Source organism: Hippichthys cyanospilos, chromosome 18 (assembly GCF_059441005.1).
Source record: "Hippichthys cyanospilos isolate Australia breed blue-spotted pipefish chromosome 18, RoL_Hcya_1.0, whole genome shotgun sequence".
Lineage (NCBI taxonomy): Eukaryota > Metazoa > Chordata > Actinopteri > Syngnathiformes > Syngnathidae > Hippichthys > Hippichthys cyanospilos.
The window spans coordinates 2,998,910-3,026,177 of NC_142386.1; the positions used below are offsets into that span (position 1 = coordinate 2,998,910).

Sequence of the window (27,268 nt, forward strand, 5' to 3'; positions counted from 1 at the left end):
TAGTGCCTCTGAATTTCAAGAAAAAATGTCCTCGTTTTTGCAAGACAGGGAAAAAAAAAAAAAAAAAATTTTCGTTCCCATACCGGGAGTCGAACCCGGGCCGCCTGGATGAAAACCAGGAATCCTAACCGCTAGACCATATGGGAAGTGTGCGAAACACAAAGTTTGTTTTGTTTATATACTAATTAACACATTTCGGGATGCCCAATTTCTCTTTGTCGTGATGTGTCTTTATCGCGATAGTTCAAGTGTGCCCACTAAATGCAAACAAAACAAACAAAAAATCTGCAATTCTAACCTATAAAGTGGAACGACGGTGGCATGTACACAACTGTGAGTAAGCAATGTGAACAGAAGCGTACTTTATTACGGTTTGTTTTACTGACGTAGCATGAACAGCAATTTCTAAGTGCTAAGCTAACCGAGTTAGCCTGTTTAAGAAAACAGGGACGTTAGCGGTGAAAATAATGTGGCTGAAAATTTTTACCCCAAGATGTGATTAAAACTGTAAAGTAAAAGTGTAACCAACAAATCGTGACTTTAAGTAGCGTATTTTTCGGACTATAAACCGCACTTTTTTTACTCGTGATTTGAGCCCCATGGCTTATCTGCAGTTTTGTTTGTTTGTTTGTTTTTATATTTTTTCAGGTGTTTGTACTTATCTGAGTAATTTTGACAAACTTCTGAACACAGATATTAGAATGCTTTTCCAAAACTAGATTTTTTGAGTCAACTTGGGGAATCAAATAATGAATCGGCCAAAAAGTCAAAGCTAAATCGCTACCTTGAAACCTTCAGGAACGATTTTGCGCACGGTCTTTGCTAATGCAAATTTCTTTCTTCCACTGTGAAGTGAAAAGGCTCTCCTGGCTGTTGAGCTCGGGGGTCCTAGAGCAGCCCCCCAAAAAGCATAATAACCTTGGGCCTCCATGTCGTTGACTCACTCCAAAAATAAATAGATAAACAAAAAAAAGAAAATCCATCCTCCTTTCCCAGACCTGTCGTCTCCGGAGGCGAGCTTATCTAAATAGAATTGATCGGCCCTAGAGATCATTCATCACGCCGGGCCCGGCAAGACAGAAGGGAAGGCCAGATTTGAAGGATTAGAATTTTTCTAGCAGATGTCACGAAGGTGAGCTATGCGCATCGATTGGATTGGAAATAGCTTTGCGTGTGTATGCGAGCGTTCGGAGGTGGGAGGAAACTTTATTATGCAAATGAGCTATTTATTATTTGAAATGACATTTCTATGAGCTGGTGTTTGTTCTTTTGTGTCCGCTGTGTAGGAAAGAGGACACCAACAAAAAACAAAAGGATGACGGACGATGCGTTTGAGGACATTTTCCTTCAATAGCTGAGCACCTGTGAGTACCTCGCCAACGCATGGGTTGTGTTCACTGTCCGTTTGGGACGGTCATGGTCATGTGCCACAAACAAGTTTTTTTTTTTCTATCCTTTCTACAAAAAAACAGTAATCTTTCCCCACAATTTTTTGTAGTTTTACGCACACATACAATAGTATTATTTAAGCTGCAAAAATATATGAAAACCCCACAAGAACAACAGTGAGTGGTGGGAAGTTATTTGCGTTCCCCTCCCGTCCTCTAGGTGGCAGTCATTTGTTTTGTGAGTGGCTGATGTCTGAAAATTAAAGACTTTGATAATTATTAGAGCTACGTTGGCAAAAACAGACATTTTTTTTTGTTCGTTTTATCAAAAAGAAGGACTGTTGAGATGATTCAGATGCTACTAGAAAATATTTGTCAAAGTCACTGCTGTGCATGTCTTTTCACACAAAAAAATCATTTTCTCCTTTTGTCCAAAGTAGCTTATTGTTTCTTAAGTGACCTATTTTAAAACAGTGATTACTAAAAAACGGAAAAAGGTAGAAACAAACTTTTTTTTCTTGGTAAAAAAAGGAATGCAATCTTTCATATGGTCTCACCGATGTCTACAATACAATATTGTGTCGGCCTTGAACGGTGCGTCAAAATGCTCGACGCTTGACTGTAATATCACACATAGCATTGACACCGATTGTTCCGACTTGGAGTGCGTTATTGTTATGTCACGCGGCTTGACGGAGTAATCGTTTCCGCTTGACGAGCGTGCGGGTGGGCGGGCATGTTTATAAGCGTGATCGTTTTGACTCTGCAAGTGCGACACTGCATCTATTTTTGTGACCTTTCTCCCGCACTTACTGTCTCTTTTTGAGTGTTTTGTTTTGTTTTGTTTTCATTCTTCATTGTCGGAGCTGTCAAACGAGATGCCTGGATTCCCCTCCCGCCCCCCCCGTCCGGGTTAAAGATTGCCCGGCGGATTGACCGAACGATAGAAGGCGTGATAAATATGCAGTAATGAAAGTCATGAAATATTCATTGACCCGCTTGGTCGTCCCACAGCGTGTTTTCCAGCGCAGGTGAGAAATAACACTTGGATGACGCCAATGTAATAAGTGTTACTATCGGAGCCTCCATGCAAATGGAGCTGGCAGATTTGCTGCTATTTCCATAATTCACTGTCAGACAGCCAGTCGCTGTATGTTGGCCTGTGCCAAGGCCCGGAATGAGCTGTAACATTCGGTCAGATTTGGGTCACGGCAAATGGCCAGTAAACCACTTGGGGTGCGCTTGATGAAATTATTTACCAAAGGCTTGAAGGAACCACAAGACTCTTAATTTCTCCAGTTTAAGGGGATCTAGTAAAAATGCTACAAATATGGTCAAACCCACTTGGGACATTTGTTGTTATAATAGGTTAGAGTACTGATACTTTATTGGTTTTTGAAGATTATTCCACAGCCGTTTTGGTAGTAAATTATATTTTAGATCAAAGGTGTCAAACTCAAGGCCCGGGGGCCAGATCCGGTCCGCTACATCATTTTATGCGGCCCGCGAAATGCTGATTTGGCTTTATGTTTCTGGCTGAAATACCACATTTTTAAGATGTGTTTTAAAAATTTTCCAGGGCCGGGAAACAAGCATTTTTTTTTGTTCTTTTGTTCCCAATATCTGTTTTGAACAGTTTTTAGTGACCCCTGATTTCAAAACAAGGTCAACTTGTGACCAACACACTAAAAATGTATTTGACTTCACAAACATGACGGCCCCCTGACAAAAACTATAAAAAAAAAGTGGCCCCAGAGTTTGACACCCCTGTTTTAGATCAATCAAATTGCGTGCAAAAAAGATTGTGTTCGAATAATTGTATATAGGTTATCTCATATTTGTCAAATTGACGCAGAAATACACAAACCTAAATTGGTGATCGAGTTACTGCTTTTCTCTGTTACGTCAAAAGCTTTATTCAGAGCAAAGTCTTTATTTAGTAACTGGAGGATGACAGAAAAAACTTTGCTGTTGAGATGAATCGATGATGCAAAATAATAATCGATTACTTTGATCATACGGTAGTTGTCAATATTCCTTGCGCCTCAGAATAAAACTAAATGTGCTGAAAATAACATGTGAATCCATTGCACTATTAAAAATGCAATGCTTTGAGAGGAAAATAAAGAGCCCCTTGAAATCCAAATGTTCAGTGGCGAGGATGAGACGCACGTCTCATCTGCCTCGCCGCCTTTGTTTTGGCCGTTCGGAGCGGTCGCCGGCAAACACCGTCAATGCGATGACAGATTGACTGGGGGAGCTTTCAGATAGAGGCAGGAAATGGCAACAGCTTGCACAAACACTGCGCTCGTTGGAAAAGACCTTCAAACAACTGATTGAAAGCCATTTTCTCAGATGAGGCTTGAATGCCATTCACAGTTCGTCATTCTTCAAAAATCTTCCGCAGACACTTGTACGATTTAAAACTATATTTTGAAAACTAGGCATAAAACATGGCAGCCTGCCTCAAATTCGCCAAAAGGCACCTGAATGACCCTGAGGAACAAAAATCTCTGGTCTGATGAGACAAAGTTGTAACTCTTTGGTGTCAACGCCCTACAGTGAAGCATGGTGGTGGTTGCATCATGCTATGGGGATATTTTTCAGCAGCAGGTACTGGTGGGTTAGTGAGGTTACAAGAAAAAAGTGAATGCAGCAATATAGTGAGACATCCTAAATGGAAACCTGCTCCTGAGCCCTCTTGACCTCAGACCTAGGCGAAGATTACATTTTTCAGCAAGACAATGCCCCAAAGCTCTCAGCCAAGAAAGCGCTGCGCTGTCCCCCAACGTGAACGAGGACTCGAAAAATCTGATGCGCCCCGGTCAATTTCACAGTTGGAAAACACCAAACAGGAAATGGAACGTAATCTACATCTGGATTTACAGAGAAAAAGCACTCCATTCGCACGAGATTGTCTTCTCCTTTGCTGATTGGATGGACGCAAAAGCGACTGCTTGTCATCGAGATAGAAAGAAAGAGCAAACGCTTCCCTCCTGTATAAAACAGTTTTCTGAAACGCGTAAAAGGATGTACAGTGAAATTCATTTTAAAAATGCCTTAAATACCTTAAACATCGGTATGAAAAGAAAAAAAAACAGCAACCTGGAATTAAAAGCATTCAGGCCTCATCTGGACAGAAACTCTGAGAATGAGTTTATTAAATCTTTCATTTCCGAAAAAAAAATAAAATAGAAAATCAGAACAGTAAAATTCATGTGCTATTATCATAGCTGTGCAAATGAATACATAATTATAGTAATAACATTCCTAGTGCATGTCATAGTTTCTGTAATTGCATGTTTGCCAACTGAAGCTGTTTTTTTCTTTTTTTAATTTATGAAAAAAAGATGTCAGTCCCTCTGTGAATGAAATGCAGGCGCTTCTTTTCTTTGGACTGAGACTTAATCAAGAGTGTGTGATTCCGGCTCTGATCAAAGCGTAAGTCTTTGTTTGATTTTTTTTTTTTTTTTACCTTCGCATCGGATGTTGGACAGCAGTCATCTTTTCATGTCACTAAATTGCTTTTTGAGCAAAGCATTGACAACTCACTCATTACTTTCTTTGAAGGGATGCCATAACCAAGCAGTTATTTATATTTCTTTAGAAATGTATTTTTTTTTTCAGTCGTGTTTTTGACATACTCTAAGCAAAACATTGCCAGGATTTCTTTTGTGATATATGTGCACTACCATAGTCAACGTTGTAAAAAGCATGGAATAATCGGGCGTCATTCTCCTGTTCCGGCCGCACTTAAAAAGGCCATGATTAGAAATGGAAGTCAGGTGGGTGACTTTTGGCTCCGCCCCCTCATCAGTGAAGCTCACAGCCTTTGCAGACGACAGAAGAACATGACAGTAAGGCGAATACTTATTTCGGATTTGAATAAATGTCATTCAAACACTGATATGTGGAAATAATTGGTCTGAATATTAGATAAGCATTAACCAAGCGTGTCAGCTACCCTCCATTAAAAAACGTATTTGATGAGAATTTCATCATTTATAAATGTTATGACTATTTTAAAAGACAAGAATTATCGTCAGTGGAAGTCAAAGAGTAAATGCTGTGATAGGAGCAGTACATTTTCAAGTTAAGAGCAAATGAATTAGAACAGGAAGCAACTTAATCGCTAAAAGCTGTTAGACAAAAATAAAGCTTGCATGCCTTTATTTTTGTGAAGTTTAACACTGCTGTGCATTGACACGAGCGTTTTATTTTGTTTTATTTTCGCTAGCCCAGACAGAAATCAAACAGATGATGTTACATGATCTGTCTTCTGAAGTTGCTGAACAAATTCACCCCAAAATAACCTTACAAATATAGTTCTCAAGTCTTCAAGCCTTTTTTTAAATCCCAAATTGTTTTGCGCCGAAAAAAATATTCGTTCTAATTGACGGCGATGCATCATTCAACACATTTCAACTGCCGTCAACAATTCTGCGCGTCCCCTGAAGGACGTGCGAAACCCCAAACGGCCCCCGCTGGATTGTGTTTTTGTTTAGCGGCTTGTATCACGCGTGCGCGCGTCAAAGAAAAATAAATACATTAACAATGAGCGGCAATCACACGCATCACTTCCCGCATTCTTTCTCAATTACGAGAACATAACATTTTTTTCCCCATCAGCAGCCAAAGAAAAACAACATTAGCGTACGGAGGCAAACGAGGAAGCGACGTGATGGATGGCCGGGCCGGGGTAGGCCGCGGAAAAACTCCGGAGATCCACGCCGACCCCCGACCCCCCCCCCCCTTTCAAATCTAACCGCTCGCTGTTTGTTTCTCTCCCAGGTGCTCGCCAGACGCATGCAGAGAGAAGCCGGCGGCCATGATTTGAACATTAATCACATGAGCGACGCGGCGCGCCGGCGCTACGGGCCCGGCGTAGATGACAGGTGGCGGTGGCGGCAGTCCAGCAGGTGCGTCGGGGACACTTTTCATCTGGCGCTGACGTTGCCGCTAATTTCTTCCTTTCAAATGGCGGCGAGATCTCGTCTGAGGAACTTGACAGAGGCGTAAACTAGTTGTGGCATCTTTTGACGCTTTGACTTGACAGAGTACAAATACAGGAAGTGAATCCGCTCGGTGATGCGGTGGTTAACACGCCCGCTTCACAGTCACGGGACCCCAGTTCAAATCTGTGTGGAGTTTGCTTGTTGTCCCCGAGCCTGCGTGGGTTCTCTCCGGGAACTTCAGCTTCCTACAAAAATCATTCATCGGACATCGGTGTGATTGGGTGCGTTTCGTCTCTGTGTGCCCTGCAATTGGCTGGCAACCAGTTGAGGGTGTCCCATGCCTACTGCCCAATGTTAGCTGGGATAGGCACCAGCAAGCCCTTGTGAGGCTATAAAAGACTGCATCAAATCTGCTTAAAGACACCTGATGGCTGAAAAATCACCTGGATTGAGTGTTAAATGTGTCATCAGAGAATTTTAAATTTCTTATTTTCCGCACTATAAGGCGCACCCAAAAGCCTTACTTTTTTTAAAAAAGCTGGTGCTGCGCCTTATAGTCAGGTGCGCCTTATATATGGATTGATATTGAGATTGGGATTCGTAGTTGGGGAATGAACTGATTACCTGTTTACAATTGAACAAGGAGTTATTATGCTATTGAGAGTTTAGAGTTATTAATTGAGTTATTATTGTCATTACTTTGAATATTAGTATATTGTGATTGAAAAAGTTTTAAAATGTCATTAATTGAGGGTGCGCCTTATAATCTGGTGCGCCTTATATATGGAAAAGGTTTTACAATATGACATTAATTGGGGGGGCGCCTTATATATGGAAAAGGTTTTAAAATATGTCACTAATTGGGGGTGCGCCTTATAATCCGGTGCGTTTTATAGTGCGGGAAATACGGTAATCTACATATACAATACTAAGAACAAACATAAACGTACTTGCCCATAGACCAAATCTAAAAAAACTAAGAGAATATCATTCTTAAATATTGTTTTAAAAGCGCAAAAAACACATTCTCTCGAGGTGTGTTTGATGTACTCTCAGTGTTTTGTTTTTTCTTGCAGTTTTGCCGTTGGGGGTGGGTGGGAAGCCATCATGCAGAACAGCTGCTCGATCAAATTATCACCTGCCTAATCGGGCCTGCCTGCTGCTTTGTAGTTGCCGCAGCTACCCCGAGGTAAACAATTCCCTGGAAAACAAACTCGCACGCCAACAGGAGTTTCACTTTTATGTCCTCCAAATCCATTTTTACCATCAAAGCAGTCTTGTTGGCATGAGAACACGTTTTTGCGGTGTCCTTCAAAGAATTCATTTACGACAGAGAAAGAATTTGATTCGATGAAATGTCAAGCGGCCCTTTTTTCCCAATGCCACATCAATCAATGAAAAAGTGCCTCACTCAAAACCTTAATGTAAAAGTTCACTTCTTCCTCTCTCTAGTTTCTTATTCCGCACACGTGGGGTAACAAATACCGTAATTCCCCCAATATAAGGCTTATGAAGGGTAACTAATATATATATATATATATATATATATATATATATATATATATATATATATATATATATATATATATATATATATATATATATATATATATATATATATATATATATAAATAATCCGTGTTATGAGATTTAGGTAGAACACTACTCAAAAACTGCTTGAACTTTATAAGAATCAAAAAAAAAAAAATTCAAAGTTATTAAGTGCACAACAAGTGCACAAATATGGCAATGGTATAAAAGCTTTTCAGTTTCATGCCTCCATAAAACATATGCACATAAAAAAAAACGAATAACTTTGCCCAACCGTGGATTGCGTTCAATAGCAACACATTCATTCCTCGTGCTTGGCAGTGGAATTGCTTGATATTAAACGAGCCGTCCTTTTCTTTGGAAGAACCAATAACCCGCGAGACGCAAAGCTAATTGCGCCGCTTTTTCCCCCAAATTATTGACGGCGCTCGCCATCTGTGTTTTATTAGACTCCCCGGCACTTTGGACTGCTGATATGCAAATGCGGGAAGAAAGTACAAAAATGAAATGGAAATTGAACAGAGTATGCCGTTACATGTGATCAGTTAATAATATCGTGATGAAGCAGCATGCGGCTCATTGCCCAAGATTCGGTTTCTGCACGTAATGTTCCAAGAGCCGTGAAATATCCATTTTTGATAACCAGAGGGGTGAAATTAAGGTGTTACAGCACTTATAGTCATGTATTTTTTTTTACTATTTAATGTTTTGAGTTGCATTAAAACCCTCAAGTCATTATTTTAGCAAATTTAGAGCAGATTAATACAGTGGTATCATCCTGATGATAAAGTTGCAATTTTATGAGGGATAATATTTCTATTAATTGCTTGTGTTTATGAGGATTAGAGGGAATAATGGCGACAGGAGCCAGATAATTTGTAACTCTCTGCACTGCCTGTGCAAGAGTAAATACACTCCCACCCTATCCAAGTCTCATATATATATATATATATATATATATATATATATATATATATATATATATATATATATATATATATATATATATATATATATATATATATATAGATTTGGCTGAGAACAATATAGGAAACAACCTTGTGGAACTCTCAGCTTTATTTAACTGTGTTCCGCACAACTTTTTGACTTTACTTTCCTTCCCCCGCACGTACAATCTCCGTCTGGCCGTCTGTCTGTCCCGCTGTGTGTTTCCCCGAAAGCATCTTCATCATCCTCATCCTCAACCTTCCTCCCAATCTGCTTCGGCGGAGGCTTCTGTCGTCAGATTCAAACAAACGCAGCCCCAGATAAAAAGCGAAAAGGGACCAATTAGCATCGCATGCGCCAGACTCAAACCACAGGAGAGTCCCCAGTCATCTTTCGGTTTTCATTATACACACACGCACACACAAAATCCTGGAAGTCACTTTATCTACATTTAAGGGAAAAGCATACTCAGAAAAGTTCTCCGAGAAAATGGATGCTATTTCGATGACTTTTGCCTGAATTTAACACTCACCCGTGCCCAACAAATGTTGGAAGTGGGCTCTTGGTCAGCACTGACGGACTGTCCGTCGCATGCCTGTTTTGCTGACGAATGCTAAAAAAAAGCGGCAAATTAAAATGTCTTAATAGCAACATTCATTCGTCGTGATAGCCATTACACCAAATGTCTGTCGTAGGTCCTGTCACGACCCTTTTTGCTTTCTGAAATATAATTCAACTGACTTGGATGCTTATCTGCGAAATTGCTTCATCTTTACAGTACAAACTGCAATTAGCCTGCAGTCAATGTGACATGCTTGTCACTTTACAGTACCACCAAGCAGTGAAGGAATATGTTCAGTTGAGTGACTTATATTACTGTGTTGTGCTTCAATTGCTGCATAGCTGAAGAACCACAGACAGGGTGGTAGCTTTAAGTGTAAGTACGGAAACAGAAAAAAAAAATAGTATGAATGCAGACAGAAGTAGACCAGCGGCTGACGAATGGCGGACCAGATTCCAAAAAAAAAAAAAAAGTCAAATGTCGTCCTCTAGTGGCGGAAAATACACAAACGGACTGATGATTACAATTTCGTATGGCTTGAAAAATGGCAGACGGGCGATGACGGAAAGGGGGCGGGGTTCTGATGAATGTCGGCCCAGCAAAAAAATGTAAGTTGCCCACCTCTATTCACACTTAAATTGAAATTTATTGGACATGTTTATCATGTGCCTACTCACAAAAAAATATCAAGAAGCCTTACTTAAAAAAAAAAAAAAAAAAGACAGCGTAAGTCTGCCGATATGCAATGGGTACAGAAATGAACAAAGGTTGAGACGCGCTATTTTACGCCATTCAACTGCCATTAGTTGTACACGTCTGCTTCAGACTAGTATATTCAAAAGGCAAAATGAGTTTCACACCCTAGCATTTAACTCAGCGTGTCATGCGGAACCAGAAGTGCAAATGAATGATCGGAGCGAGCTAATCAAGCCCATTTCACGTGAATAATTTAGCCGTTTGGCACTGAATAGCAGCATGACACACGCAGGTGCACAAACACAATTATCAGTGGGGGAGGGGGGGGCAAATCAAACCTGTTGAACTGCCGCTTGAGTGCAGAAAAATAGCGTAAAGGTGGCACATACGTCATTATATTCTTCTCGGAATGAATAGTAATTAAAAAAATAACTGCAATGAGAGCTAGAAGTAGGATCATGATAGACAAGCACCATCAAAAATGCAGCATGTGCTCCTGGCTTCCTTCCTTGAAAGGAAGTCGCTTCGCTACGTTTCCTGTCTCATCTAGACTTTTCATTTATGTGTTTGCACGTTCTTTCCTTGCTTACTCTCCATCAAATACTCCAAGGGTGCAAAGACTTAAAACATGCCATTGATGTCTGATTTATTCAACTTTAGACCCTTTCAAAGTTCATTTGTATTGCCCCCCCAATCAACCAATATACTTACTTCTGAAAAGTTGAGAATTTTTAGTAGGAAAAGGTAATTTAGTAGATCCTCAAACATATTAGATTGTTTTGATTCAAGTGAAGGTTACCATTAAACAAATGAATGTGCTCACTATAGAAGGTTAGTCTCTTTTATTTCCTATTTGAGTGAAGCCTTTAGTTTTTCTTCGCAATGTTCAGTTTGGGCGTACAGCTGTAATTAAAAACAAAAAAAAGGAAGAAAAAAAAGAATAAATATTGGCCAAGCCCGGTCTCTTGCTTTCAACAGTGTTTTTTTTTTTTTCCGGCTAGTGTGCGCCAGCAAGCGGGACTCGAAGATGTGCATATGTGCCATCGAAAACCCCGTATTGATAAGAATCGTATGATGTTTTGTTTGTCATGCGGCGATGATGCAAAAACATTGGAGCACATCTGTCACATCCCAAAATTTTCACTGTGAAATTTGGAAGCAACAATGACGACCTAAATCAAATCTAACACCATGCATTTTAATGCCGTGACTGGAAGAGTACACCCTTTCAACTGAAGAGAAAATAAATTGGAACATGAAGCAACTTCTCGCTAAATTGTATTCTAGTGACTTACTTTTTTATATGGATGCACATGGCTTGTTTTGCAACATATGAGCGCTGGTTAAGGGATCCTTAGCGAAATAAAAGTATTTCACAGAGGGTTTAAAGCATGATAGAACTCCCACAGGTAAGCGTGGCGACACAGTCGGGATAATTGAGACATGGCATTTGAGTCACCTACACACCCCGAGAATGATTTCCATTTCTATTTCTCTCATAAATAAGCCAATTTAGATGCAAGCGTCAAGCTGATTCCAGTTTGATTTTTATGACGCTTTATGGCACCTTACGTTACCTCCACCAAGCCTCCGTAATTTCACAGCGCTTTCCATTTCCAGTCCATTGGAAAACGATAGAATCGCCCGGCCGCGCGTACGTGGAAGAGCGTGTCAATCCTGGCTGACCTTGGCCCACAAAGCAAGCCAATGCGCATTTCACGCCGCGCTACTCCCGCATTAGAAAGATGTTTCGTGGACACTTTCCTCCCCGTTGTCGGCGTTGCGCTCTATTTATTGGCTAAATAACGCCGTTGTGTCGACAGGCTTTCAAAAATAATCAGCGGGATTAGATTTGGACCCGACATGCCGAGCTTGCTGTTTTCCGCCGCCGCCGGCAGGACGTTTCCAATATTTCCTACGTGGAAATTGAAGCAATAAAACGCGTGTGCATCAATATGCTAATACGGAAAGGGAAAAAAAAAAGCTCGGTGGTAGAGATAAAAAGAGGAGATAAATAAGTTTGCGGATTCTCTGTGGGGTTGGGGTTTATTTTTTGTCTCGAAGCGGAACATTCAATTTTGCGTTTAATCCTCAGTAATGCATGGCGATGTTTTGGTTTGTTTATTCTGCGATTGTCGGGGTTCAACAAGGGGTTATGTCTTTTTTAGACGTCTGCTAACGAGAGTGAGAAGATTGGTGTGGAGGCCGTGTGTTGGTATCTTCACTATCGTGATTGACGCTGTAGCCCAGAGGTTCCCAACCGCCGGTCCGCGGCCCGGTACCCTGTCCATGGATCAACTAGTACTGGGCCGGACCAAAAATAATAGTGCTCTGAAACTGTTTGTCCTTTAACAGTTCATTCATTCATTCGTTTGGCTTGATCTTTGATTTTTTGCGCCTCCTCTGGCCGCTCTTGATATTACATTTTGTAGTGAGGAAGGACGGTGTGGCTTCAGGGGCCAGATTCAGTCCACCACATCATTTTATGTGGTTCCGCCAAAGGCTGGTTTGATTTAAAATACCAAACTTGCAAGTTGTCTTTAACTTCTAAAAGATTTTGGGAGGAAAAAAACAAAACATTTTTTTTGTTCCCCAGTCTCTCTTTCGAACAGTTTTTATTGACCTCTGATTTCAAAACTAGCTAAGTGAGCGCCAAACTAAAAAAATTGACTATTTTAGCCCTCTGACAGAAACTAGAACTACAATGTGGCCCCCGGTAAAAATGTCCCTGGCCTATAGGATGCCCCCATACTTTTGGCCTTCATTTTTGGGACCAAAATACATCAATGAACCCTTTCAGTTCCTGAGACAAGAATTCTCATCTTTTAAAATTGTAATAGAAAAAAAATTCTTGTCAAATAGGTTTTTATTTTGTTTTTTTGTTTTTTTTATGGAGGGTAGCTGACACCCTCGACCAGTGCTCATCTAATATTAAGCCAATTGAGCACTGTTGCGATAACTGACCATACATACAACACAGATATTACATACTTGCAATTCTAAATAAGGGATGGAAAATCAACCCTAACCCTCTTTCACATGATACCATTCATGTTTACAGAGACATAGCACACGATATTCTTGAGAGATGAGTAAAAATGCTAAATATGCTGCCGCTGGATGTTTCCTTTTCCGATAACGCCCTGCACCGAAAAAGTTAAGGTAAAATACATGCCTAGAAACCATTTTCAGTCATCCTCCTCCAATCAAAAACTTTTTGCGCTAGTTAGTTGAAATTGAAAATTCCTTCCTCTATTCCTTCAAGCTAGTATGCGGTAGAAGTAGCTCAACGCTAACAAGATCGGATAACGCCAGCATGTGCCTTTTTTTGATGAGATGAAGACAACGTGTTGACGTTGTCTCGACCGTTGCACACGCTGCTGTTTTAAAGGCACTAAAGCAGCTTTACTATCAATGCATTATTAAGACAAGCACAATTTGTTGTTGCGCCGATGCCGTCTGTAGTTTGCACCTCGCTTCCGCTTCCCCCGGTTTCTCGCCTTCCGCTCTCCCGCAGCCCCTCAGGCTTTCAATTATCACTCATTTATTCTCTAATCTCTCCATCCAGGCGCAGCCGTGTGGCCCAGGGCTGCGGGGGGGCGGCTGGCCCTCTACCACAACGTCCACGACGACCAGGTTAGACAAACACACACACATATAATGCAGGAGAGTGCATCACATACCTGGCGATATGATAAAAGCCGCCAAGGCAAAGAAACACAGAGGTGGAACCCATCTTGGACCGCTATCAAAATAACCTGTTTTGCTCTGGAGGTACTCGCCACTCTTTATGCTAATCGGATCAAACCGGAGAGATTATTTTGTGTTCTCAATTTAGGCTGTGGGACAATAAAAGAGACAAAAAAGAGACAGTAAAAAAATTTACATTCCAGGTTTTTTTTTTTGCATTCAAAATGTAAAAGTCCTTAAAGTCCTAAAAGAGTATTTGCTGGCTTTACTTCACCTTTATTTGCTGTAACCGAAAACATGCTCTATTGCGGTGGCTCTCAAAGTGGGGTCCGTGAAATCATTTGGGTGTTGTGGAACTGATTCAGTTGATCTTTTAACGTTTACAAATTTGCGCCTTGTTTAGTTTGGTCTTTGTTGTTTGGCGCCCTCTCTGGCCGTTGTTGATAGTGCGCTGAGCATTGCAACGTCTCGGAAGGAGAAAACATTAATAAAAAAAAATCGTTTTATTTTATTTTGTATTAAATTGTGAAAGCATTCATGACTCCTCAATGAAATATATTTGTAAAATGTAATAATTTTTAAATCTGTCCAAATGTGTTTTGTGTAGACAACTGCTTGCTAAGGAGGCCATGAACCCAGCAAAACTGATGCTTTTTTTGACTGAATAATTGGCAGCAACATTTTGGGGGGGAAATTAACTCATTTGCCATTTTTATTTTCTAAACTCAGTATGTCAGAAAAGTAACAAATATACTTGTCAAATTGAATATGTTGGCGAATACAAAAGGGCACTTGTGTTTAGCTTCAATGATTTTTTTGTTTGTTTTGTTTCTGCAAACATTTGCGATTGGGGTTCGGAAAATGTGCTTTGTAAAAGGGGTCCCGTTCTAAGGGTCTGAGAACCCCTGCTCTATTGGGTTGAGGTCAGGTGAACTTGAAGATTGTTCCCAGCGTTTGCCTGGAAAATATTAGAATTCCCTTTTGTCTTGATTAAGAGAAAAACATGCTCTGGTCGCGTCGGAGTCCCCACGATGTACGGAATATTCCGTTACTTGGCCTTCAACGCTGTCATCGTGACTTTGAAAGACAAAAAGAGGAAACGACCGGACAGTATCTCTGCATGTAAGCCATGAATTTTCCATGAAAATGGCTTTTGGATCCATAAATCTCGAACGGGGCTATTGTTTTTGGTCCTTTCGAGTTATTCTTAGCCTGACAAACGGGGACCTGACATATCTTAATGCAAATGACGTTGGGAATCAATTTACGCCTGCTTTTTAATGGCTTTTTACGCAAGTACTTTATTTTTAATGGGGCGCAATTCCCTCCCGGTGAAAGCATTATTTTTACTCGAGTGCCATGATTTAGTGCGTCTTCCACCTCCGCAGCCTTCACGTCACTTTGACTGAAGCTCATCTGCATGGAAGGAAGCCCATTAGGCGGAGATATGAGGCGCCGGGGCGCGGGACGATCTGCTCCAAATGAATTCATGAATGAGGGATTTTCTTTTCCCCGCCGCGCACTTCATCGTCTTCTCTCCCCCCGCATTCATTTTCTTTCAGCCACCGAAGGCCGGCAAAGCGATCGTTTCCATATTGATCGACGGAGGAGGATCCCCCCCCCCCCCCGGTCTCTGGCCGATACGCTGTATGCGTTTCATTTTCAGGTGCCATCTACTCGCAGAGCCCAGAGATTTGCTCCTCCCATGCCTCCCGCATCTTTTTGCCGTCGATATTTACCCCCGACAGAAGAGTCATGTTGTGTTCTTGTCTAGTGGCATTTGGAGCTCAACAATTTTTGAAGGCAAATGTCATTCTTCAATGGCCGAGTCTGTCCCTTCTCCCCTACACAAAAGAGAAGCGGGAGGCACAAAGGTCACGAGACTTTTCGGAAGGCAAACTCCTGGAATATCTTCAGTGTCCGAGGCTTCGTCTGACCTCAACCCAATAGAGAATTATCAGTAGTAACCCATATGTGGCTTTTTTTTTCACAGATTTATTGAATATATAAACCAATTATTAAATAAAGGTGGCTTGGTGGAGCAGTGGTTAGCATGTCCGCCTCATAGTTTAGGGACTGGACTTCAAATCCACCTCGCTCCGGCCCGTGTGGGTGCTCTGGCCTCCTCCTACACCCCAAAAATATGCACGGCAGGTGTGTTGGACGTACTAAATTGTCCTTAGGTGTGATTGTGGATTTTCATCTCTGTGTGCCCTGCAATTGGCTGGCAACCAGTTGAGGGTGTCCCCCGCCCACTGCCCAAAGTCAACTGGGATAGGCGCCAGCAAGCCTGCGACCCTTGTGAGGATAAGCGGCTCTAGGAAAGGGATGGATAAAACAAACATTAAAAGTAGATAATGATCATCAAATAGAAGAAGTAGAAAAAGGAATCAAGTCCTATCCCTTGTTCTATCTCTCTCATATTACAGTAATATTCAAAAACCACGCCAATCCCGATTATCATATACAGTCTTGTAACTTTTCTCCTTAGGCCTGGGCAGAAATCTGCTCTCTACCGACTGCGATTCTCATTTGAGTTTTAAAACGGCGCTGACCGGTCGCCTCGATTGTCCTCCCGCGTGAACGATTGCTGCATATTCAGCCAGATAGAAAGAGGAGATAGCGAGCGCGGGATGAGCGCGGAGCCATAAAGCAAATTCCGCTTCCGCTCGGTACACCCGTCATGGCCGATTTGCCCTGCGAAAGTGTAATTCCTCCGGTGAATTAGCACTCTTCGACCTTTGGCGGCATTACCAAAGGGCACTTTCACGCATAAATTTCCCACGGAACGGCGGCCAGGCTGTGCTTTATCACCGCCGCAATGGACGCCCAATCACCCCTGGTGTTTCCTTTGAGTCCCTTGAAGCTGGAATAAATTCTCTGTTGTCGCCAAACCTGTTGACTAATGGTGTCATTTTCGCGCTCGTTCCAGCGCTGCTGCCGGACCATTGAAGCAACATTTCTGAAAAACACCATTCATTTTAGTTTAGAAAAAGTAGGTAACCCACCAGCATATCATTTGATTTGTTCCATTCAAACGTCATCAGTTTGAGACGTTTTGTTTGGCATGTGCAACAAAATTTTACGTAGCGTATTGAAATAGTAGACTGTGCTCTCTCATAAGTGAGTTTCCCAATCAGTCCTCTGGAATAAATCAGTGCTTTCCTTTTTCGGTCGTGTGGACAAAGGTGGCAATCAAAGGTTAAGTAGATGCTGCTCCGCGCTAATGACCCCAATTTATCACAGGGTACATTGTCCTTTCACCTCAAATCAATCAAACCGATGCTTCCCAATGCATGCTAAAATATCGAGGTTTCAATATGTCCAAAATTGACAATATTTCCAATTTTGAATGGCAGTAAATGAGCATGACATGGGCTAAGTCTGACACCTATAGAGCGTACCTCTCGACCTCCCATTTGCAAGCATTTAGAGGGGGCAGCGGCGTGGCATAATGAAAGTTGTCACGTTTTGACAATATGTAATATTCGCCTCCAAGTATTTTTTTTTTATGTTTTTCCTTTTATATCACACATCAAAAACAACAAAAAGCCCAAATTGGGTCAAAATTTCCCCAGGGGTTGAGATTAGCCATAGCGATTGTGCCAAGAAGACTTTTGTGTATTTACCTGTTCTTACCGCGCTATTAAGTTTGGTTAAATAACAAAGATGTTACTGCTTTGGAACTAGAAGATGAATCCATTGCTAACGTTCTGTATGCCATGTTTTGTTTTGTTTTGTTTTTATCCTGCGCTACAAATACCGTGTACGTTTAAATTTAGATACGTAAGGGCGGATTACAACTTTCGTAAGATTCGGTACACCCCGGGGTTGACAGGTATGATCATCTTGTTTGCTAGCAATAATCTGCGCTACATTCACGTGCTCTTTTCATACTTGTTAAATTAAGGAGGACTGAAAGTTATCTGAGGCCATGAGCGGTAAATCTTTCACCATTTTAAATTGTGCATGGCACACATTGGAGCAACTTTTCAGAAAGAAAAAAAAATATTGTTCAGCTCAGGCTCGGTTGTCGTGGATAAAAGTAGGTCGGTACGCAAATGCACAGCATGTTACGCATCAGTGATTTCTGTCATGCAAACAAATCCCCATTCATAATCCAGGGTCCGTCCAAATCCAAAGCAAGCGGCCGAATCCACGACACCTCAGTGCCGCCCGATGACTCACCCCGGCTAATCCGTGTCTCTGGATGGCCAGCAGGAGAAAAAAAAAAAAAAAAAAAAAAACTTTATCGCCGGCCCTGGCGGTTGTGACAATTCAATCGGTTCAGTGTCTCCATCGTCATGAATTATGGATGACTCTGTGGGATTTATGACCGCGGGCTTGGGAAGGAAATGGGGAAAAAAAATGAGGAAAGCCTGACCATTATTGACTTGATGGGGGAATGACTGATTGATTGATTGACTGTCTTTGGCCTGCATAAAACGCCTGGTGTTGTACTCACCCCACTTTGATTTAACGTCCCCAAGCCCGAGTGAGCGGCGGAAACCCGGCCCAAGAGCTGCGAGCCAGCTGAGCCATAAAAAAGCAAGTGCAGGGGAGACATATACAGTAGTGGTGGTGGTGGTGGGGGAGGGGATATATAACCTATAAAAATCCTTAAAAGAAACAAAAAAATTCAGATCCGCTTGCTATTTTTAGTTTTTGATATCATATGAGAAGAGACCAGGGACAAATGTTTCAGATTTCCCACATTGGGAGCAGTCAGTGAACACCTCGACGGCATAATCAAAAGAATTTGTTTTTTCTTTTCCCCATAATGCTGTTTGAGTTTATTTTACCATAAATATCCAAAGCTGAGCGTCATCTGTGTTTCAAGTTTAGGGTTAGGGTTTAGGGTGTGTTTATGCTAAAAGACCGCATTTAACAAATAAGTCAAATGGGATTCCTTTCCATGTTATTTCTTAATGGAATCAGCTAAAGACGTCATAACATACTAAACATACATGGTCTCCTCTGTTTTAGTAATCCTCCGGTATGTGAACAAGGATGGACTCGAACGTTGGTTCAGTCTGCTCGCTTCTTCTATTGAAAATAATGGCGTAAGAACCTCAGCTGTCACAAGCTACTGTTAGCTGCAACAGGCACCGACTGCTAACAGCCACCTGAAGTCCATGCCGGTATTTAGTAAGTAAGAATACGGCTTTTATAAAAACTCGCGTCAAAACTCGGCTTATGTGGCTGATGGATCAATCTTCCTCAAATGGTGTCAAATGAAAAAAAAAATGTTATTTTTAAGTTATCGTGTACAAGACGCGCCCATACTTTTGGCCTTGGAATTTCGGTATCTTTAAATGCATTTATTTAAATATCACATACTTTACCATAAAAAAAAATGCATTTCTAATATGAAGTTTTGAATTGATGGAAATCAAAAAGCGCTGATATGGTTCACTAAATTTTATTATTATTATTATTATTATTATTATTATTATTATTATTATTATTATTATTATTTATATATATATAAATAATAAATAAATAAATATAAATATAATAATAAATAATATATATATATATATATATATATATTATTTATTATTATTATTTTTTGAAATTACATTGAAAATTTTCATTAGTTTACACATATGTACAGATTGCGTGTAGGACGATGGATGAAGAATAAAGCTGTTTGAATAAAATCTCCATTAAGAGCTTTTCTTGTGAAAATCCCTAGCAGAAGTGACGCCCTCTTCCGAGCGCCTATTACTTTGAAATAGCTGCGCGTCGGCGCCTGGCTCGCAGTGTGAAAGTTGTCCGCCGTGGAGAAGGAGGAGGAGGAGGAAGAGCGGGAGGAGGAGGCGAGAAGAGAAACGGGGGGAGCGGCCGAGATAGTCAGCCGGGGCCGGTCGCCTTTGGCTCGCCATGAGGCGCAAGGAGAAGCGGCTGCTGCAGTTGGCCGGGCTGCTCGTGGCGGCTCTCCTCTTCCTCCCCAACGTGGGCTTGTGGTCCTTGTACCGGGACCGGGTGTCGGAAAGACCGGCGGACGGACCGGGCGCCGGCCGGCAGACGCAGGTGAGCCGGCCGACGGGGTCGGGGACCTTCTCGCGGCCGGGGGGGCTCTCCGCGGAGAGTTTGAAAGATGAAAGATGAAGCGCCGGCCAAATTATTAGGGACGCTATGCAAAACCCTTTGAGAAAAAGTCGATTTTAGCATTTACATCTATTTTTAAAGACGAGCCTCGCACAGAGGGGTTTTGGTGAGAAATTTTGGGACTGTCCTCATCCATCCGTTCATTCATCCACCTATTCATCCATCCATCCACTTATCCATCCATCTACTCACCCACTCATCCATCCATCCATCCACCTATCCATCCATCTACTCACCCACTCATCCTTCCATCCATCCATCCATCCACTTATCCATCCATCTACTCACCCACTCATCCTTCCATCCATCCATCCATCCACTTATCCATCCATCTACTCACCCACTCATCCTTCCATCCATCCATCATGGACACTTCAGCTGACCTTTAACAAAAGAAGCCGGCTATCAATTTCTCATCCATTTTCAAGTATTGGAACCTATCCAGGCTAATTTTGCTGAAAGAATATCCAATCATTTCCATACAACTTTTTCATAATCAGCGCTCGTCAGAGAAAAGCAGAATAGCCAAATCGTTTGCAGCAATTTCTCATGATTGGCACCAAAGCAATTTGGCGAGAGATGTCGGATCCACCTGGTTTGCCGCGGATCCATTTTCTAAATCGAGGGTAAATTGGAGCATCTCCGGGCTTATTGTACATCTCATATCAAATCATTGATATCCATTTTTGATAACTTGCGCCCTATACCGACTGACTTTAGGTTTGAGAAGTGGGATCCATTCACCCGTTTTCTATGAGAATAATCTAGTTTTAGGTGAGAGAAGTGGGTCCATTTGTCAAGTCTCATCTATCCTCCCTGATATGTGGCGAGAGAAGTGGGGTATCAAAACTCTGATCCCTGCTTGATATCCCTGCTGGCTTGAAAACATTTTTGAGCGGTGCATTGTTCCTAATATTTTGATGGTTCCACATCACGAGCAACCAGAGAGAAATTTTCGAACCGGCGGCTAATTTTTCTCCTGTTTGTGAAAACACGCAGCAGACATTCTTTCAGTCACCGATTGAGTGCCGCCGCATGCGTTTAATGACGAATAATGCAAATGAGATTGCCCCCCCAAAAAGCAGCATTTTATGAACGTGCTTCCAAGTGAGAGCGAGGCGTGACCTTCTCCCTAATAACCTTTTAAACGGCACACATCTCATTTTTTTTTTTTATTGGAAGTCGACATGCGTGGAAGCCATTTCATTAACTTCTGGGAAAAGGAACTTCTTTTTAACCCGTTTTACTCTCCGGTCATAGATTGCTTCTGAGGTCCTTGGTGATTTTTAATAGCCTTAATAGCTAATTACGTGATATGCCATCGTAGCAGAATTGATCCATTTATCAATTGGCAGCTGTTCATAAATGAGCTTCACTTCTTCTTTTTCTTTCAGGAACTTGCAGGGGTTTCCAAAGTTAAATTAATTTTTTTTTCATTTATTTTTGTGCAATGGCACTTTAATTTGAATCTGACTGTTAGAAGTTTTTTTCGGATCTGGCCCGCAAGGAGGTTTAATTCGGTCCGCGAGATGAGTTTGTGAAAAAAAATGACTAAAACCATTCGTCCAATGTCCATAATCAATAACCAGTGTCCAAAAAAGACACTACAGCACTATTTTAATTTTCTTTGCACTTCACTGTACTCCTTGAAAAGTTATATTACCACGTATTTTGATTGGCGCATTTTCTTTCCACTGGATATTTGTATATTTGTTGTTGTAATCTCACAACGTAGCATCACGCAATATAACGACGTATCGTAGCTTCATAAACGTAGCAACTTAACGTTGTAGTTCATCAAACGTACGTGACAACGTAACATAACTTCACAATCTAACGTAACAGCATCAAAAAATGTTCGGAAACCATTGTTTGTTCCAGAAAATGCTAATTTTGTTTTTTTGAGGCACTTTCTTGAATCGTACAAACGTCAGCTTGCTCAAATTCGAAGTGACGTTAAAAAACTGGTCGGAAGTAATGGCGTAGAATTTGGCAGTGGCCTGACTGATATTGTCGGGTAAAATTTGAAAAAATCCAAATCCGGGAGGAAGACACTTTCCCCGAGGGCGACACGGCGCATGAGCGTAGTTCCTCCGCATTCTTTTTCATCTGGCGTATCGGGCCGCGTCTGATCGCGTTTAATCCGCTCTGATCTGGCTCGCCTGCTATCCGCCGCTCGCCGTGTCATCTCCAAGCGAAGCAGACGCGAACCAACAAGGGGGAGCAAACGCGCGCTACAAAAGGCTCAGACGAGACTAATGTGGGAAAAGACTGAATGGGATTAGCGTATTGATTTTTTAAAATTTATTTTCTTCCTAGCTACTCCACGGAAGCCGTACCAGCCCGGCGGGATCAGCCAAAAGCAAAGTGGAGACTCAACTTGTCTCTTGCAGCGTTGCGTACGATGCGTCGCGCAGAAAAAAAGATGAACGGCAGCACGTGGCCATGGGAATTTTTTTTTACAATGAACTGCAGCTAAAATTACTTCGAAGTGCTGGCTATAACCGTTTAGAAGCCTATTGCAAAGGCATATATATATATATATATATATATATATATATATATATATATATATATATATATATATATATATATATATGTGTGTGTGTGTAAATCTTCTCCTCAGTTCTGCATCCAAGACAAAACTAAAAGACTTGAATAGGGTGGGAGTGTATTTACTCTTGCACAGGCAGTGCGGATAGTTGCGAATTGCCTGTCTCCTGTCGTCAATATCGAACTTCAAGCCATTTTTATCCGCACGGGTGGGGCTGGTGTGAAAGCGCGTGAGGAAGGATTTCTTAGAAATGCGCCAATGAAGGAAAATAATACTTTGCGAGTGTTTAGGGTGAGAAATCAACCTTGGAAGATGGTTAGCTGCAAAAAGTTACGGCCCCTTTAAATTAAGGCAGTATGGGTCCACTACTGATAATTGCTATGAGTACTCGCCCTTATCTACTGGTTTTGTCCAAAAATATTGGACATCAGCCATCCGCATTCATCTCAACGCTAGTGTGATGCGGGTTTGAGTCCTGAACGCCGCCCAACAAGTTTTCAGTGTCGATCGACCGGAGAAGAGGGCGAGCACGAGCCGGCAGAGCGGGAGGTGCCGATCTAATTGCGTCTCAATGCGGCGGTGAGAATACGAGGGGGTGGAACCGAAGCGGGACCGCTATCTCTCAGTAGGTGGCGGCGAAGGGAGGAAGTATCGACCCCGGCGCGGCGTTGAGAGAATGAAGGGGACGCTGCACTCTTATCACTCTTAACGTGGGATTTGGCCGCCTCCCCAACAAATGGCTTTGTTTGCGCCGCCTCTTTTGTTGGCGGCAACAGATGCGCGGGAGATCGCTCGGCGCCGACGAGCTTCACAGCTAGTCCGAGATGGAAGATCGGGTTTTTTCCTGGATTAAATGGGGCCATTATGTAACACACGTAGCACTGGAATAATACAGTCATAATCACACCGTGAAAAAAATATACAATTACATGAAATTATTATGCAGGACAAAATCATAAAATCACAAAAGTTGTGTGATAGAAGCTGAAATTTTTTTTTATGTCATTTAAACAATTAGGATGGCGAAAAAAGACCATTCTGTCTTAGACAAAATGTGAAAAATGTTTTCATAAGACAACAAAATTAATATTCCTACATGAAAAAACCATGATGGGATCTCAATAAAGCTGAAATATTGTTAAAAATTATTATTGCTGCATCAGGTAACATCAAATGTTTAAGTACTGGCTCATCTGCCGGGAAATTTTATCTCTCATGACAATGTGCATCTGTAAAATTAAGACATACAACAATTTGCAAAAAAAAGTCACAAATCAGCAACAAGTTGCATCATGTTCCAGTCAATCTGCTCTTAATCTGAAAAGAAGACTACTGCTCCTGTCGCACCATTCAATTTCATTTGTTGTTGACCTGCAGAAATCATTTTCCAGTCCATCATTTGAGAACCATAAGTATTATGATAGTATTATGCAAAACATATTTTGCCTTTATGAAAATGAAGTCATAATAGTACTATAAATATGTAAGAGTATTAGAAAGTTATGTTTTTTTTTCTGTGGCATTTGGGCTTTGGCGTCTTTCTGAACGTTAATTGAAGTGGCGTGTTTCTTTTCTCTGGCTGGTTGAGGTCGCGTTTTGTACTTTAGCTATGCGAGCTGAAGCTTTTGTTTGCGACTGTGTGAAAACAGGAGTTTTTTTTTTTTCTGATGCGTTGCACTCAGCAGCAGAGACTCGTTAGCTTCCTTCCACATTGCGTCTTTTTTCAATTGTCGCAGAGGCACATCTCGTGGATGTTGTTTAGCGAGGTCGCAACCGGTGAAATTGAAAAGATGCCTGAGTTTCTTCTTCTTTTTTTTTTTTCCCCTGGAAGTGATTCACCGCCTTGTTGTGGAGGACGCCCGCCCGCTCGCCCGCCTCATCATCTTGAATAAGCTCATCACCGCTCCATCAAAATAAGAACACGGGAGGACAGTGTTTTCCTTCCAAAACTTTCTATTTAATTCTTTTGTTTTCTTTTTCTTTTATCTCCTTCTGCCGACATTGGCAACATAATATCCTTATTTCCTTGAAAATCTCGATATCCTTGCCATGAGTTGGACTTACCGTATTTCTCGCTTACAAGTCGCCACCCGTTTTTTGTAACTTCAATATGGGTGAATTTTCTAAAAAGGCCATTTTAGGTCTACCCCTGACTTAATTGCTTACATAGTTCACGGCTGTCCCAATTATTACAGTTATTACCTTTTTCTTCAAATTGTTTAAGATATTGGTGCTCCTGTGTTAATGTTCCATATTTACATTTATTATTATTTCTAGATTAAAAAAATATAGCATCAAATATAGCATCAAATATAGCATCAAATATAGCGTCAATCCTTGCTCAAAAAGATTGATAGTTCAAAGGATTGACTTTTTTTTAAAATTTCAGGCTCTTTGATGAATTTATTTATTTTTTTCCGATTCAGACTAACCTGTAAGCTGTATAAACGCTGTGAAAAGTCAAGTTAGCATTTGTTGAATGTTGATTTGCATTGCTGTATAGATGTTTATAGATAATTCAATAGCGTGTGTATGTCGGGGGGGGGGGTCGCTTTCCTGGGGGGGCTTTGCAAAAAATCATTGAGAAGCTTGACCTCTTCCTAGCAGTCGACTCTCGATACCGCCGTCATTTTTTTTTTTTAAAACCAAGGCACTCAAATTACCGAACTAGTTTGGCCCCTCGCTGCAATGCATTCTGGTCCGTTGACCTCCACAAATGACCTGTGGCATCGCACGGTCAAACCCTGCTAGTTTTTGACAGTCAGTTGATAAGAAGAAATATGGCAGCCTTTTCACATTTTCCAGTGACTCATGAGGATTCTTTTTCGGGGTTTGAACGCGGGAGAAAATCCAAATTGAATTCAAGGCAGTTGAATGCCGGATTAAAGCGACACTTTGCATTTGCTGTGCATTAGAATTGAGTGACTTTGGCTTTTTTTATTCCCGCAAACTTTCGATTGTTCCCTGCACTTGTGTGTGTGTGTGTGTGTGTGTGTGTGTGTGTGTGTGTGTGTGTGTGTGTGGCACACAGAGCCAATGGGGGAGAAAAATGAGAAAAATAAATGCGCTATATCCTCATGTGCCCCCTCTGCCAGTTTCACCCATCCCCCACATTCTGCACGCCCATCTGTCTCTCAGGCAAATATTTTGAGGACAAATCTGCCATTTTGTCCTGAAAAGGTCATGAAAGCATCGTTCTGCCATTGCAAGGTCAAGTAGTACCTCTGGTCATTTTTGAAAGCCACCAAAGCTTGTTTCACTTGGCAACATTTCGCCTGAAAGGGGCTCCTCCCTCCTGCGTTTCTTTCTGAAGGTTTCTTATTTTCCCCAGATGGATTTTTTGAGTTTTTCCTTCCTCTAGGAGCTTTGTTCAGGGGATGCTGTTGCGTATTTAGTGTATGATGTTCCGTATGACTTTTTTTTCTCCGATGAAGCCACTTGAGAATGCGCCGATTCTATAAAAATAAATTCGACTTGACTTGGATTCCGGACACGCACGCTTTTAACCCTTGTGCTGGAATCTTATTAATTTTTTCGACGTCGTTCTCGATGTATTTTGGCACACTCCTGGTATTGTGATGAGTAAATGCTCAAGCAATGTTAAACTTTGACAACATTTGGATGAAATTTCAGCTGCCTAGTGTCTTCTTTCAATGCTTTCCCTTTCATGTGAAATGCCTTTGAAGTAAAGATCAAAGGACTGGACAAAACTCAAAGCTTTCGATCATCTTCCCACTCGCAGGGCCTGACCCAGATGTGGAAGGGCGCGCGCCGAAAAGACTGGCACGATTATGAAGCCATGCGAAGGGACGCCGCTCGAGTCGGTGAGGAAAAAAAACCCACTCCCTGATTGTTTTCAACTCCTCTTTTGATTATTATTTTTTTGCCACTCACACAGTTAAGCAATAGCTTTCTTTTCCAATCAATTTGCTTTTCATTTGAAAAGAAAATGAACTCTTCCTTTCAAAAACATATATATATATATATATATATATATATATATATATATATATATATATATATATATATATATATATATATATATATATATATATATATATATATATATATATATATATAATGTTATTTAATTATTTAATATATTTAATCTGTGGTTCAACATATGCTTATGATATTATGTTCGCTAAATCAAATCAAAAGCATTGAAATAGATTTCCCGCTACCTGTTCAAATGTCACGTAGCCCCCGAAGCGCCTCCTCGCACACCTAGAGCAACGTGACACCTTGGTTTTAGTTTGATCGCATACGAAACGATTGGGAGACCACACCGCGCAAATCATGAAGCTCTTTGAGTCGGTGATGAAAAAACACAAAAATAATCAGTCAATACCGTTGGCATTAACTCCGCTTCTCATCTTGTCTGAGAAGCCCACCTTTTTTCCTTTCTTCGTTCCAAATTAAACAGATGGTTGATTTGTTAATAAGATGAAAAATATTTGGCTGCTAAACGAGCAGGAGTTGGACGAAGCTCCTGCAGTTGTTTTAAATGAGAAACTAACGTCGCCGCGGGGAACAAGTTGATAGATAAACAGCGATGCTGAGCAATTGTTGTTGAAAATAATGGCCACTGGGGTGGAGGCGTTTATTTACGATCCCGCAAAAAAATAAAATAGATAGCTTGTTAGCGCCCATGTGAAAGTAAGAAGAAATTGGCCCGGTGAAACCAGTTTTACTGATTGGCAAGGAATTCGGCTGGTATGTCTATCGTAACCGACCGCATGAAAAAGAACCCGCGGCGGAAACTGAACAAGGCAATTTGTGTCGGAATGTGTATTCATTCTTCCGTATT

General features: G+C 41.3%; 1 protein-coding gene and 1 non-coding gene across 7 annotated transcripts in view; one reads left to right on the forward strand and one right to left on the reverse strand.

Moving 5' to 3' along the window:
* Nucleotides 1-74: 74 nt before the first annotated feature.
* Nucleotides 75-146, reverse strand: trnae-uuc (transfer RNA glutamic acid (anticodon UUC)). Its single transcript has one exon. It is a non-coding gene; the product is annotated as a tRNA-Glu (tRNA).
* Nucleotides 147-259: 113 nt separating this feature from the next.
* Nucleotides 260-27,268, forward strand: part of LOC148408466 (polypeptide N-acetylgalactosaminyltransferase 10-like) — a 46,488-nt gene continuing 19,479 nt past the window's right edge. For 4 of the 6 annotated variants that reach the window (XR_015868518.1, XR_015868516.1, XR_015868517.1 and 1 more), the window contains exons 1-2: nucleotides 19,439-19,826; nucleotides 26,201-26,282. Coding sequence is in view for 1 of the 6 variants with exons in the window: in XM_088440034.1 (XP_088296160.1) it covers nucleotides 19,677-19,826; nucleotides 26,201-26,282 (232 nt within the window). In the remaining 5 variants the exon portion in view is untranslated. Of the gene's footprint in view, nucleotides 334-1,286; nucleotides 1,365-6,179; nucleotides 6,308-13,668; nucleotides 13,737-19,435; nucleotides 19,827-26,200; nucleotides 26,283-27,268 lie in introns of those variants that run through there. The other 2 variants (XR_015868519.1, XR_015868520.1) reach the window with 2 other exon arrangements.